The sequence below is a fragment of the Thunnus thynnus genome, chromosome 24, assembly GCF_963924715.1.
Source record: "Thunnus thynnus chromosome 24, fThuThy2.1, whole genome shotgun sequence".
Taxonomy (NCBI): Eukaryota; Metazoa; Chordata; class Actinopteri; order Scombriformes; family Scombridae; genus Thunnus; species Thunnus thynnus.
In genome coordinates this window covers 9,811,239-9,826,196 of record NC_089540.1, presented here as the reverse complement: position 1 = coordinate 9,826,196, position 14,958 = coordinate 9,811,239, and the positions used below count along the sequence as shown (strand labels likewise).

The 14,958-nt window shown below is 38.5% G+C and overlaps 3 protein-coding genes across 3 annotated transcripts; 2 read left to right on the top strand and 1 right to left on the bottom strand.

Annotated features, from left to right (window-relative positions):
* The first annotated feature begins 945 nt into the window (after positions 1 to 945).
* On the top strand, positions 946 to 8,471 carry LOC137176822 (protein boule-like). Its single transcript, XM_067582780.1, has 11 exons — positions 946 to 1,142; positions 2,835 to 2,999; positions 3,192 to 3,283; positions 3,727 to 3,781; positions 3,884 to 3,959; positions 4,259 to 4,419; positions 4,773 to 4,844; positions 4,979 to 5,014; positions 5,100 to 5,195; positions 5,734 to 5,826; positions 6,336 to 8,471. The coding sequence occupies exons 1-11, from the start codon at positions 1,122 to 1,124 to the stop codon at positions 6,474 to 6,476; spliced, it is 1,008 nt and encodes a 335-aa protein (XP_067438881.1). The 5' UTR covers positions 946 to 1,121; the 3' UTR covers positions 6,477 to 8,471.
* A 1,218-nt stretch (positions 8,472 to 9,689) lies between these two features.
* LOC137176825 (gamma-crystallin M2-like) lies at positions 9,690 to 12,463 on the top strand. The gene is made up of 3 exons (XM_067582783.1): positions 9,690 to 10,219; positions 10,323 to 10,565; positions 11,851 to 12,463. The coding sequence occupies exons 1-3, from the start codon at positions 10,211 to 10,213 to the stop codon at positions 12,124 to 12,126; spliced, it is 528 nt and encodes a 175-aa protein (XP_067438884.1). The 5' UTR covers positions 9,690 to 10,210; the 3' UTR covers positions 12,127 to 12,463.
* Positions 12,455 to 13,400, bottom strand: LOC137176827 (gamma-crystallin M2-like). The gene is made up of 3 exons (XM_067582785.1): positions 13,292 to 13,400; positions 12,881 to 13,123; positions 12,455 to 12,784 (listed from the first exon to the last, which is right to left on the bottom strand). The coding sequence occupies exons 1-3, from the start codon at positions 13,298 to 13,300 to the stop codon at positions 12,515 to 12,517; spliced, it is 522 nt and encodes a 173-aa protein (XP_067438886.1). The 5' UTR covers positions 13,301 to 13,400; the 3' UTR covers positions 12,455 to 12,514.
* Positions 13,401 to 14,958: the final 1,558 nt, after the last annotated feature.

The window sequence follows — 14,958 nt, the reverse complement described above, 5'->3', positions numbered from 1 at the left end:
ATAGAAATTAGTGGAAATAATGGATTAAATGTTCAGCAGTCATGTTATGGTTCTGGGCATTCAGCAGATATCTAGGTTTACTAAAATATATCTGGAGATACAAACCACTGCTGGATAATAGGTAAAACGTAGCATTTTGCCTTATCCCCTAGAGCAGTGGTAGGCAAATGGCGGCTCATGGGCCAAATCCAGTCCTACAGCAAAAACATTTGCCCCTTGATGAAAGCTGAAGTTTGGAAAGCTTGTGAAAATCCCAGTGAATATAATTTTGTCACATCTAATAGCCTACTGCCCACAGATGATTAGAGGCATCAATAACATGGTTGCACCATGCTAGTTGAACAGTGCAAGGTGCTGAAATTAAGTCTAATTAACCCATCAGAAATTCACTCTTAATGGATGAATTCCAATTCAGTTTTAATTCCACAACTTTAGCCTATTTGGGCATAACAGATTTGTTCTTCACAACCACATTTAGGTGGCAGTCTAACAGAAATGGTGTGTTGATGCCATTTTTTTCTAAGGACAAAACAACAGTACTTTCAGTCAACCAGAAATCTCTTGTCTCTAAGTGCAACACCAAACATTTATTAACCAGGAAAAGTCTCACTGAGATTAAAAATCTCTTTTTCAAGAGGGACCTGGCCAAGACAGGCAGCAGCACAGTTAACAGGGTTGCAGACATAAAAAACACAACAATAAAATAACAATATTTTATAACATATTTGTGTATGTAGTGGTGGAAAAAGTACTCAGATCCTTTACTTAAATACCAATACGACAATGTGAAAATACTCCATTACAAGTAAAAGTCCTGCATCAAAAATCCTACTTGAGTAAAAGTTAAATTAAATTAAAAGAAATAAATTAAACTAAACATGATGAACAAACTGAACAACCCCTGGAGAAAGCGGCCCATGGTTGAACCTGATGTGTGACCTCTGGTAGGCGGGGCACCGCCGGGTGAGTGTCGGCGTCCAGGGCGCCACACAGTCGGTGGAGGGAGGCAGGGGGGAGGCACGGAGCAGAGCTGGAGGATTTTAATCGACTATGGTTCATTTGGGATTGTAACCTGCATAAAACTTTTTTAAAGCGAAGACGTTGACCAGATAAATGTGGCTATGGAAGAAGAGAGCCAAAACGTGAGTGAGCTGCCAGTTAACTTATCGTTTGCTATCTTGCTAGCAAGACGCCTAAACTACGTAGTTAATTAAAACGTTGCGCTAAAGTTAACGTTATTTTTTATTTACTTTGAGATTAGTTAATCATATATTATAAAGTTATGAGCTGTTTTCATTTCACACTTCTCATCTCAATTTCTAAAAATCAGCCCAGAAAGAAAGTGCTAGCTTAGCTTGTGCAGCTAATGTTAAGTGGTTCAACCTGCTAAGTATTAACATCAGAAAACCTGGGATTTTATTGAAATTTGCTGTGTGACTAATTAAATACTGATGTTTGGTGATTAAGAAGCTTTTGCAAAACAGTTTGGAACTTTTTGGCATAAAAAATATTCATGCTGATTCACATTGTTGTTAAAGCTACCCTCCAACTAAGCTGAAAAGGGTGCTAGCTAATACACTTTCTTGAATAAATGAAAGAATAATTAATTGAATTTTGTGTTCAGTAAATTACACTATCCATTTGGTGGGATTTATTCCGTTTTTCTTGGTGGTTTGTATTCTTATGATTTATTAGATGTCACTGTTTACTCATCATTTTAATTTAATGTTACATTTGTGGTTAATACAGTTAGCATTTAACTACTGTCCAACCAACATTAAAGCTCTAATGTGAAGGTGCAGCATTGAAGTAAAATCATGGTTTAAAATAGAGTGTACAATTAAAGGTGCTATAAGCAAGAATATCCCGGCCCATCCTGTCTTGTAATACCACTTTGTACCTCAAGAGGCGATACTGAGTCATTGTAGTGTCCAGTCTGCCCTCAGTCTAACATGAGAGGATGAAAAAGTAGCGCTGCCCCTTGCTACCGGCATCAATGGCGGAGATTTTTAGCCAGGCTAAAAGCTGTTGTAATCTAGGACCATTACTATGTCACTTTATGAAGTTTTGATATTTTTTCAGGCAGGAAAGTAACCATTTAGAAATCAATAGCGTTTGGGAGCCTCTAAGCGGCGCTTTTTCAAAACGTGAGTCGGTCGGCAGTAAATGTACAGCACAGGCTACAGTGTGTCAGTTAATAAATGACGTGTGGCTTCTCAAGACCAAGAAATGCCTCGTCTGTCCTTTCCCCAACTGCTGGAAAAGTGAAGGGGTTTAGCCCCGAAGTTAACAATCAGGTTAGCCTAACCTGACGACGCGTAACAGAGAAGTAGAGAACGGAGAAATCTCTAGCTGCTAACCACCACCACTGGCTCATATGCAAATAATGCATAGAAATGAAGGCTTAGCAGTTGTAACGACACCACAGTGGCTTATATTGTAGACAATTTTACCTTACTGAGACTTTTCTCATGTTGTAAGAGTGATTTTATCTACTGGCTGCAGGTGTGTCAACTATGTGTGACTTGAAAGATTGAAGTTCTTACTGTTTATTATTTAGTTTGTTGGAACTTTAATGAAATGACAGAGTTGTTGAAGGTTTTGGTTTTTACACTTTCTTCAAAGACAAGCTTTTTTTTCTTTGCTTTGTTGTTCTTTTGTGCATAAAATGGCATTCAGTACTCTTCTAGTGGTAGGTTACTTCCTGGTGGCAAAGTACAGCACTTCACCCCACGTTGCTGATAATATGTGTGAGAAGAAAAGTGTAGTTACCACTTGCTGGCCCAGAACCAGGCCACATTACCTTGCATTTACGGTTGCTTTCTTTTTTCAAGTTGACATCCTGCTGTCCATCTCAGACCGGCAGCAGCTCCTCCACCCCTGATTTACCAACACCTGGAAACCACAGCAGCAGCAATAGTGACAGCCCGACCCACCACCTCCCCCGCCATGGCACTGTCATCCCCAATCGGATTTTTGTCGGGGGAATTGACTACAGGGTGAGAGCTGCAAACTTGCAGGATTGACTCACATTTCTGATAGCCTACAAACATGCAGGTTTGGGTTTGTTGGGTTTGATGGTTATTGCCACACATAGCTACTGCTGGCTATAAATAATCTGAAATCTTATCAGCTACCAGTTTCTTTTGTGGCGAGGACACAGTCAAAAATGTGTGTCTGTGTCTGTGAAGGTTAATGAGAGCGACCTGCGACACGTCTTCTCACAGCATGGTGCAGTCAAAGAGGTGAAGATTGTGATAGATCGCTCAGGAATGTCAAAGGGGTGAGTTAATTTCATTTGCTTCCCCATATACAGTTAGTGACTAATGATGACCATGACTTTGAGTTTTATTCACAGATTTGACATTATTCACCTTTGTATGTGAGAGAAGAATTGTTGAACATACAAAGTTGCTTTAACAGTACTGAAGCTCTGCAAAATCTCCTTTAGTGATGTAAAATGTGCATTTTCTGTTTTGCAGAAATGTCATCAGTGATGTGGCTGCTTCTGTTTTTGAGAGCAGCATCTCACTGCTATGCAAACCATGATTGAGTAGCAAAATTATGGATGTATTAGGCATCATTTTATGCCCATTTGCACTTAATAAGCCTCACATATTTCATATCTTTGGAGACCTTGTGATCTTGACTGTGTTTAAAACTTCTTTGGGTTTAATCAGTGTTTTGGCAACATACAGAGAGCTATGTTTCTGTCTCTCTGAACAGATATGGGTTTGTTACATTTGAGTCCCAAGAAGATGCACTGAGAATCCTTCATGATGTAAGTAAAGCAGGACATGACTGTATAATGAAAATACATTTTAACTACATTATTTATATGCAGCTAATCTACCAGATTTAATTGTCTAATGTGATTTCTAAGGCCAATGGAATCTGTTTCAAAGACAAGAAGCTCAGCATTGGTCAGGCTATCCGCAAGCGGCAACCTTCAGGACAAAGTAAGTCAACAGTCTGCTGCTGAACGACCTTTGACAAATGGCTCATGGCTCAATAAAATTAATAGCAGTTTGATAAGAAAATTCACTCACTATTTATGATGGTCTTTGCCACAGTTACAAGGTCCACTTTAATAAGGTACGTTTTTAGGACTAGCACTAAAAAGTAATTGAAAATGTTTTACATCAGGGCCACAATATGAACCCTGAATTGGATATTCTATAAGTCTATTTTCTAAGACATTTTTTGAAAGAAGTAAAAGATCCAGATTTACTGTTATGTGGTTTCCTTCTTTTCACAGCTAAAAGTGTCCCTTTGGCCGGCCCCAACCATGCCATGCCTCTGCCGATGTCTTGCGGGACCCTGCACCTGACCACCTCCACAGGCTATCCCTACACCTACCACAACGGAGTGGCCTACTTCCACTGCCCCAACACGAATCCTCCTGCTCAGCACTGGCCAGTCAGTTCTCGCTGATATCACACACACATAATGCACAAGACCTACTGTATATATCATTATTAAATGACTGGACATTTAAAAACATGCTAGTCGCTTGAAGTATTGCAGTTGTTGACATCAAAAACACTGTTGCACAAACATAATACACTTTTCTGTCTCACTTACCAGTTAGCTGTTCTTTCCACTTCTGTTTCTATCCATCCATTTAAAAAGAGGCAATAATAAATACAACTATAGAAGAAACAAATCTGTCTTTCAAAAAATTTGGTTGGTGAAGTAGAAGGTTGCGAGTCAAGGGAGCACCAAGATGTACGACCAGGTAATGTTGGATGTTGTTGTGCTTCTTCTTGCAGCATACTCCTTCAGTGATGCTCCCTCAGTCCCATCAACCTGTCTACCAGCAACCAGCATATCACCAATACCAGGTCAGTTCCAGTGGAGATGGAAGCGATTAGCAGTTTACTGTTGCTTAATAGCAATTTTTATTAATGAATGAGAATAGCAGGTGGTTGAACTTTACGTAATAGTCTGCTCTATTTCTACCTCACTCCCTCTTCAGTGTGTCCCAAACCAGTATCAATGGAATGTCGTCCAGGTAGGTAAAATAAAGCTTTAAGTTCTTTTAAGTTGAGGAGAATTTGGTAGATTGTTGATCTGTTGTTAATGTCTATCTTGTCCAGTCACCGATGCCCTCCAGTCCAGTCGTTTACCCCCAGCAGTCAGAATATCTGTACCAGCCCACTGATGGAGGCTTTGTCCAGGACACCATGCCAGAGGTACAGTGGTTGTTTAACTGCAGCTGCAAGGAGAATCTGTTCTCATGAGGAATTGCTTTTTTTTAGTTTATGTCAATTTGTAAATTTTGCAGTGTGAATTATCAATTATCAGGTGTAAAGTACGCTGGTTATGACCCCAGTTACACCTGGTATTAACATGCAATATGTATCTGGATACATTATCTGGGTAATGGCATTTGATCACAGGCCTTTGCATTTACACATTTATTCATAAGAATTCTCATTATCTTGATTCTGCATACTTTGTGATCAGATCTCAATAGAAACTTCTCAAACCTCTCCTGCACTGTAGCATGATCCACTTCTCTGCTGTCCATCTGTGTGCTCAGTGTGTTATGAAACTGCTGATTGTGAATATAGCCTCCTCTTCTGCTTGCTCTGATGATGTGTAACAGTTCACATAAATACATATAAAATCAACATGCGTTTCATTGTGACCCTGCTAGTTATGTGAGTGTCTAGTTAACTTGTTTTTCTGAAGTGGAGCTCACTTTGGCGTGTTCTCATAATTTTGCAGTATGTAGAGCCCTCGGTGCAGCAGGTTTACTCTGTGTATCCTCAGAGAACAGAGGGAATGACACCCATTGTTGCGCAACGCGACCCTGGAAAGGTAATCAATGAAACAGCTGAAATAATTGATAACTTACAGTACAGTGCATGAATTTGCATTAGTTTCGCCTTAGTTAACTTACCAAATAGTGATGTACAGTCTCTGTACTGTACTACAACACCTTTACAAAGATGATGCCAAAGTGACCAAACATACATTTTTATTCATCAAACTTTATCAAAGCAACATCAGACAAGCTTTGGCGTTCTTTAAAATAAATTGTAATGGGAAAATACACACTACTAACCTTTTTTACAGAAAAATGTAGAGAAAGAAGACTGAAGTTGTGTTTTGTTCAGCCTGCTGTTGGCACTGCTGTTTACTTAGTTTAAGAAATAATAATAAAAGTACGATGAAATCTAGCCATTTTATTAAAATACAAAAACATAATTTTGACAAAACAAACGTAACCATTCATTTTCAGTTGTCACATCAGCATTTTTGTCATGTTTGTATACTCCATTTCTACAAACCTTCACTGAGTCATAATGTCATCTTTTTCCCCACAGAATCGGATGTTTCCACACTCGCGGATCCACCTAAAGCCAAAGTACCGCCGCTACGGCCATCACAAGGACTATCACTGCCTGCCAGAAGCAACAGAGCCACTAGACACCTCCATGCTTTACACAACCTCTTATGTAGGCTAAACCCACAGACAGCTTTTCAAGAGTTGTCATGTTTCATGGGATTTCAGAGCCTCTTTCTTAAGATGATAATTTTGTCTGTCGCACCTGTTCCCACCAACTCTCCACAACCAAGGTAAGCTTTCACCTTGTAGGCCTCACAGATGTTACGTAAAACTTGCAGCTCTCACCTGATAGTTTGATCCAGCTGGATGATTGAAGTTGAGTCCACATTACAGTGGCTCACATTGCATACTGTACATTACAGTTACAGTGGTTGCTCTTCACAAATTTTTCCTCAATTAACACACATAAACTTAGCAATAATATAAATCAAGCTTTCTCTGTAGTAGTTGTGACATAATACCTTGGAGGTGAATGAACAATACATTTGCTCTTGATTACAGCTAAAATTTAAGTACATTGTGCCACCAAAGTCTCAAACCTGAATTCTTTTGTTCAGCTTTTATCAGATAATACTCAATTTAGTCTTAAAACCTTACAAATTTACAATATTAAAAACAAAGTCACTTTGAATAATTCTATTTTTAAACCCGTACATCATTTCTAATAATAAAACATTCACTGAAACATTGCTAAAAATCTGCAACAAACAGGAAGCTCAAATCTACCGTCCCTCAATTTTGACTCGAACATAACTTGAACCCTTTCTTTGTTTCATAGCATTGTTACAACAGCATAAATCTCAGAAACCTCCACAGACACAAGTACCATGATGTATCTGAGAATACCAGAGATCTATTTTGTTTATTTATTACCATGTCAGCTTGTTCTCTTTCTACCTTACTGTTCAATGGAGCAATGCTGTCCATCCTCAGTGTATCAGTGATCACATTTATATGTGGAAGGATATGAAAAAAATAAGCTAAGCTAATCAGGCTCACTGATTAGTGAAACAGGATGCTAAGAGTTAACAGTGGGGTAATCGGTGTTGGGACCCTGATCCACACTGATTGGTCCACAGCCAATTCATGTTAGAGCAGCGCCTAAAAACAATATTTTATATAGTTTTTCGATATGATGATGTGAAAAAATGTGGCGTGAAACCTTCTGCACTGATAATTTACAGCCACTAATAAATAGGCAGCTGTACCCTGCAGACTTGAATTGTAATGTTGAAACAGTAGATGTTACAGCAACATAACCACAGTACTTTGCGTATATTCTATATAAAGCAGGCTGATTGTTTGGTGTATGTTGAAGTGCATATTTAGCCGTTTCTGACAGCAGGATTCATCCATGAATGAGTATTGTGGTTACTCAGGAGTTTTTTTATTTCAAAAATTATTATTTTATATTTGGAAGTTCGTGGAGGTTCACTAAAAACAAAAGTATGGAGGTAGTATTTAAAAAATTTGAGCAGGATTTTAAAGCTTGCAGGGTAAGCACAAGACAATTTAAGAGTGAGTGCCTCCAGAGAAACTTTGTCTCTGTACTGTATTTGAGTGAGCAGAAGGGCTCCTGCAGCATGCTGTCTTCAAAGCTACTCACTCAGATTTGGAAGTTTTTTATTCTTCTTATGCAAAATTTGCAAAATCCACTGGATTTGACCTGGAAGCACTAAATGTAAAACAGGATTTTGATTACAGTTGTTTGAAAGCAACCTTTTACATTGTTCAAGTGCTCAGAATCTCAGAAAACAGAAAATTTGTTAGTGCAGATTCGGCATATATATTTGTTGCTGTTTGCTCTCAGAACTTGACTTTTTGATCTCAGTTTGAATTTGTTAGTTATGTCATTCATAAAGTTAATTAGAAATACATAATTGTGTACCTTGAAGGAGTAAGTAAGTAGGAAATATGTGTACAATAACTGATTTTAATTTTTGGAGAATTGTCTTTCTCTCGTGGCTATCCTTTGTTCCATTCCATTTGTCAGTGTAAATTAGTCGGTCTGTTACTTTTATAGTGTTATAAAAGTTCCTTTTGTGCTCCACTTCTGGACGTTATGTTGTTGAGTTCAAATGGCGTTTTAAAATATTAAACAGCCCTGCGTTAACCCTCTGGGTTCTGAGACATTTTCTTCCTATTACTGGTGCCTCGACTCTCTTAATAAACCGTATTAATATTTGTATAAATTCAGTAATATAAGCTAGAAGCAAGTATCGATATTGTTTTTTTCAGCACAACATGAGCTATTTGAATATGTATGCTGCAGTGATGTCACATGACATAAAAAGTTATAAAACCAAGAAGTCAAAAGAAAAAGTAAAATGGAATTTGAATTTCTCAACATTTTATCAATGTTCCTAAAAGTACCTAGAAGTCTGAAAATCTGCAGCAAGTACTGCAAACACATGTTTTGTGTTAACTAAATATACATATTTTTAGTTCAATTTGTTCCCAGTTCTTGAATGGAAATAAATGTTTCCTGTGGTGTAGTGGCTGTGTTTTACATTCATATGCATTTCAGATGACAGAGAGGAAAATACAGTTGACACTCTTGTCAGCTGCCTGTTTGAATGTTAGTGTTGCACCTTTCCAAAGCTGCCTGCATGTGATGTATTTCATGGATGCAGTGCCATAAAAGACCAGAGAGAGGGGCTCATTCATAGCAAACATTGGCAAGTTGCAGCATATGTTTCTTATCCCAACTGGGATAAATAGGATGAGCCAGTGCATGAAATGATTTGTTGTAGTTGCTCTGGTGCCAGATGAGTAAAAAACTTAAAACAATATGAACATTTTTTTAAACTGAATTTCTATAATGCCACAGCTGTAACAACAAAGGGAAAAGGCTTTATTTTGACAGCATGTACAAATAGACTATGCAGAGTAAATCAAGATGATTCTAAATGTGTTAAGTAATAAATATCTGCATAAATATCACATACTGTCAAAAACATGGTCAATGAGTACTTAAAAACATACATTCTGGTTACTGTGTAGATAAAAAAAAAATCTTGGTCTTACCCTATCCTATAGTGATATAGTTATACCAGAGAATATATTCATGTTTGATATTTGTTTACATTATTTTTCTTAATCATCAGCAAATGTCAAATAAGACCCAATATATATCAATTAAAATCAGAACTGACACATGACTTAATTATTAGTAACCCTGGTGCAAGAGAAAAGTCAAACCCTTAGAGGTCCAAATGTCACAGTTTAAATATTTTGAGGTTGTGTAACCAACCATTGCAAATAAAAAACAATTTTAAAAAATGGCTAAAAGTGCACAAAAGCGTAAAGGACAGTCATCCTGACATTTGAATCCCGTGACCACTAGGGGCCCCCAATAAGGAAATTACACATAAATTCCTTTATTCTTTTGACATTCATTTTTGTTTTTTGCATTTATTTATTTATTTTTATTCTGTACAACTATAATTTGCAGCTCCTCAAGTTTCAGCTAATATACTTGTATAGTGTGGAGGTAAACGAGGGAAGTTACACTTAGGGCCCCAAAAACATGCTTGTTCCGGCCCTGACATATAGAATCTTTTTGAATGAAAAGCACACAAATAATGCCTGTTTTGCTGATACTGTGAGCAGTGACCCCCGGGTTCACTAGCACACTGTGGTGTTTTGATCAATAGTGATGAACATGTGAAAACTGGACAACAATAACTCATCATCACACTGCTGCGTCGCTATACATAACGAGATTTGTGTTATAAAACCTATTCGGATGACAATACTTTATGCTGTGCCATCACACAGCTACTTAATATAAAAGGACAGCGGCACAGAGAGCATCTACTGAGCATCAGTGTGGCCCCCACTAAAAGAACAATGGGAAAGGTAAGCTTATTATGTGTTGTTACTGAAAATGCAAAATTTAAACATGCAGGCCTTGACGTAGCAGGAGTTGATTATTAATCAGTGCTTTATCAAACATTTGCAGATCATATTCTATGAGGACAGAAATTTCCAAGGTCGGCACCATGAGTGCATTAGCGACTGCACTGACCTGCTCCCCTACTTCAACCGCTGCAACTCCATCAAGGTGGAGAGCGGCTGTTTCATGGTGTACGAGAGACCTCACTACATGGGCCACCAGTTCTTCCTCCGCAGAGGAGAATACTCAGACAACCAGCGCATGATTGGCATCACTGAAAGCATCCGTTCCTGCCGTCTGATTCCCATGGTAAGCCTCATTCAGCTGCTTTGAAGGAAGTGTCACAGCATACTGATGTATTGCTGTGTGAAAGCAATAGACTAGAGAAAAAAAGCTGTAATACATACATTAAAACTGAATAATGTAAAAGAAGGAAAAGTAAAACAAAAGCAATTAAACACAATCTTAACAGTCAGTCCTACTACTACCTCTACATGAAAGCTTAGCTAGAGAAAGAGTATGTATGTATGTGCAAGAATATGCAAAAATACAGAAAATAAATGCAAGAGGATATGTAAGTAGGTTAACATTAATGTACTGTTTGTCTACACACACGATATATTAGTTCAGACACATATTGATACACAATTATTTTGTCTATTTGTGGCATGCATGCAACTTAAGTATGTGTGATCACTGTGATAAATAATTGCATGCTCTCCTTGAAGATTGTGAAAACCAGGTCTTTCGAACCTGAAATGCAATAAATTTGTGTTTCTAATCTGGTAAAACATTGCTGGTTATCACTGAACAAACTGCTGAAAGACGAAATGATAAACGGTACAGTATTGACAGTTTTTAGAAACAAAACTATGGGTGGAGACTATTTGAAGGGCTTGCTAATCCTCAACATCTGCAATAAAGAAGTAATGTGTTTGATAGAAATTCCCCAAAGCAAAAACATCATGTTGGTTAAACTCCACCTATCCAGCACTCTGTGCAGCTTAAAAGAAACCTTTTACTTTTAACCTGCAACAAGATAGGTGGGAATTAACCAAGTGGGTAGTTCTGACCTGCATTCTCTCTAATGGCCAGCAGGGGGCGACTCCACCGGCTCCAAAAAAATTGTATTGTATAGAAGAAGGAAAATGACCCTACTTCTCACTTGATTTACTATTTCAGTAAGCATTTTCCAATGAGTTTATGGTCTCAATTTATGGTCCCATTCAGAGTAAAATAGACCATAAAGCAGGATATGCTTTAGGGCGTGGCTACCTTGTGATTGACAAGTCGCTACCACGGCAGTGCATGAGGTGCTGTAGTTGGACCCTGAGGAGCTCCTTCCCAGCTCCACGCTCTCGTCCAAACACAGTCATTTCTCATCACTTCTGGCTCCAAAAGAAATATGGCAACGGCAAAATGGCAGTCCACAAACCAATGGGTGACGTCATGGTGGCCATGTTCATTATTTTTATAGTCTATGGAATTAACACTGAAGGACTATTCTGTTGCATGTGTTCAGAATCACCCAAAATCATTTTTGCACACTATTAAGACAAAACTGTCTGACTCATAAATGTTGCTCTTCCTGCAGAACCGTGGCACCTTCAAGATCAGGCTGTATGAGCATCCAGACATGAGCGGCCAAATGCAGGAAGTGAGTGACGATTGCCCCAACATCCAGGACCGCCTGCGTATGTCTGACATTAACTCATGCATTGTGGTTGATGGCCACTGGCTGCTGTACGACCAGCCCAACTACAGGGGCAGAAACTACTACCTGAGACCTGGCGAATACCGCAGATACAGCGACTGGGGTGGCGCCAGTCCAAGGATCGGCTCACTCAGGCGAATCACTGACCTCAACTAGAAGTCTTTTGAACCTTCTTCCTCTCTCTGTTCTCAATAAACATGCTGGGCTTTAACTGTGTGTGTGTGTTTCTGTATCCAAAACATTTTAATTTAGTATGTTGCCATCATGAATTTGTTCTTTAACTCATCTTCGAGTGTCTTTGAGTAAAATGTGAAATAATAATATTATTGCTTACAATAACTGTCTGGTCAATTTTGTAACCCATACTTCTTCCTCTACTTAAAAACTTAAACCATGAGACCTAAACTTGCACCTAAGCAAACCTTTCAACCTGTTGAACCCCTCAAACCAAAGAGCCTCAAGACAACAAAAAAGCAGGACAATGTTATTTGTGTAGTTTTATTGACAATATTTCACATGAACAGTGTCTGGACATCAGCTTTGCTCACATAGTGATGCGTTTGATGGAGCCCACCCTAGGACTCATGCTTCCCCACTCACTGAACCTCCTGTATTCACCGGGGCGCACCAGGTACTGGCGACCCCTGTAATGGGGATGCTCATAGAAGATCCAGTAGCCTTCCTTCACGTTGCAGGAGTGGATGTCGTTGAGATGGAAGCGTTCGTACACGGAGGGGCAGTCGTCAGTCAGCTCCATCATCTGGCCTCCGAACTCAGGGCGCTCGTAAATCATCATTTTGTGAGAACCTTGGTGCTGCAGAAAAGACAAGGTGATTTATTAGCTTCTAGACTGGTAAGGGATTATCAATAGAAATACCTATAAGGCCCACTGAAACTGAGTGAGGCTCACCATAGGGATCATACGGCAGGATCGCACACAGTCATTGAATCCCATCCAGCGCTGGTAGTCAGGATAGTCTCCCCTCCTCAGGAAGTACTGGTAGCCCATGTAGTTGGGTCTCTCATAGACCATCCAGTCACCGCTGTCCACTCTGATGGAGTTGCAGCGGCTGAAGTGGGAATGCAGGTCGGAGCATTCGCTGCTGCACTCATAGGAGCGACCTTGGAAGTTTTTGTCCTCGTAGAAGATGATCTGGAAGCGGATCAGTTGAAGGGTATTTAAATCATTGTTGGTTCAAACAAAGGAAAATATGCATACTATACCACGTGAAAAACTGCTTCCGGTTCACTGGTTTCGGTTGAGTAATCCATGCAGGTACGCAGAAGCGCAAAAGACACTCAGTAAAACAAGCAGCCTTACCTTACCCATTGTGTCGGTTAACCTTCGTCACACTGTAGCAGCAACCGTGGGCTCCATGCTGCCTTTATAACCCATGGATGACCTGTGTCATTGTGATTCAGGACAATGACCAGGCTCGTCAGCTTTTTCTCACAGAACATTTTTTTTGTATTTTGTGTGGTCAACAAAGCAAATCAGCTCTTTTCCTTTGAGCAGAGGACACTCTTTGAATTTGCTTTGGTTGTTGATGAAACACTCAGAGAATCTACAAAAAACTGAAAATATGAAATAACAATTATTATAATATGTAATGAGTTTATGTAATTCTAACTTCGGGTTTTGGCTACCGTAATTAGTAATGTGTGAAATTTGTAATTAGTAAAAGGTGAAACTCATATTTGTTTGTCCAAAGTTTATTTCATCATCTCAGATTTAAGTACAGTACCAGTCACACACTTTCTCATTCAAGTGAATGGGAAGGTGTGTGCAAACTTTAGTATCTTTACAAAACAGAACATGCAACATTTTAAAATGTTAAATCCATTTTATCCTTCTTAATGCAGATGGTTGTGCAGATGATGTACACACTGCATGACCAAGGTTGTCAAATCTATTGCCTTATCCATTTCATTATTATTACACTGAAATAATAATTACATACATACATAATACATTAATACAACATTTTTAATTGAACATAGTAAAACCAATACTTCTGCATATTCTGAAATCCTGTGAAGTGAACACAACCACTGCTTTGCTTCTGCACATAGCAGCAGCTTTTATATGATTTACAATTCAGAGACCATTAGTTTCTTTATGTCAGCATTACAATTTGTTTCTACACGGTCACTAGTTTTTTTACAGTTTTGCTTTTGTTTGGCTCCAATCCCCCATATTGTGATATTCTCTATGGGCTCAGCTCTAGAATGTTATTTCAATACAGTCTGCACGTGACAGATTTTATACAGTAGAGCTGCTCAACTGAGAGCATCAAGTCTAAGCAGCTGTTAAACACGCTTGTATCAATATATTTAATTTGAATCTGGGTGTCATTCTGTCGGATGATGTATATTTAAATAGTTTGTGCTTTTACACATCAAACACCCATCAAAGAGTGATACGTTTGAGTATACTGTCATGCATTCAGTGCATGTTGTACACCATCAGTGGACATGTTTCAAAAAGCCAAGAACTGTAAAACACTCACATACTAATCATCTGTCATGAAGTATATCTGGAAATCACTGGTGCCATCACATGTTTAAAAATAGTATTCTATCATGTACACGCACGTGCATTTCTGCTGTGCAGTGTGCACTTAAAATACACTAACAGTGTACAACTACAACATTATTATTATCAGGTTTATTATGATTATTTATTCTTTATACCTTGTTAAACTGTCTGAAAAAGATGTTATATTGTACCTGGTTTGTTTCCTGTCATTTCTCTACTATCAACTGTGGAACAAAGCCATACAATTCCCCCTAAAAATACTAATAATTTTATATTTGATATATGTTATATTCTCATTGTAAATACAATATGCATAAATTACTGTTTGGTTTAATCAAACCTCAACCAAGATTAAATAGTAACACTCCTGTTAAGTTCCTACTAATTTTCTTGATTTGTTTCAGACAAAAATTTTGATCAGACAAAATCTAAAATGTGAAAATCTTTGG

Excerpts from the sequence above, each read along its gene's own strand:
- LOC137176822 (XM_067582780.1), top strand. The coding sequence starts at position 1,122 with ATGGAAGAAGAGAGCCAAAAC. Across the intron at positions 3,782-3,883 it reads CACTGAGAATCCTTCATGAT|GCCAATGGAATCTGTTTCAA; the intron begins GTAAGTAAAGCA and ends GTGATTTCTAAG. Across the intron at positions 5,015-5,099 it reads ATCAATGGAATGTCGTCCAG|TCACCGATGCCCTCCAGTCC; the intron begins GTAGGTAAAATA and ends TATCTTGTCCAG.
- LOC137176825 (XM_067582783.1), top strand. Across the intron at positions 10,566-11,850 it reads CCTGCCGTCTGATTCCCATG|AACCGTGGCACCTTCAAGAT; the intron begins GTAAGCCTCATT and ends CTCTTCCTGCAG.
- LOC137176827 (XM_067582785.1), bottom strand. Across the intron at positions 12,785-12,880 it reads CCTGCCGTATGATCCCTATG|CACCAAGGTTCTCACAAAAT; the intron begins GTGAGCCTCACT and ends TCTTTTCTGCAG.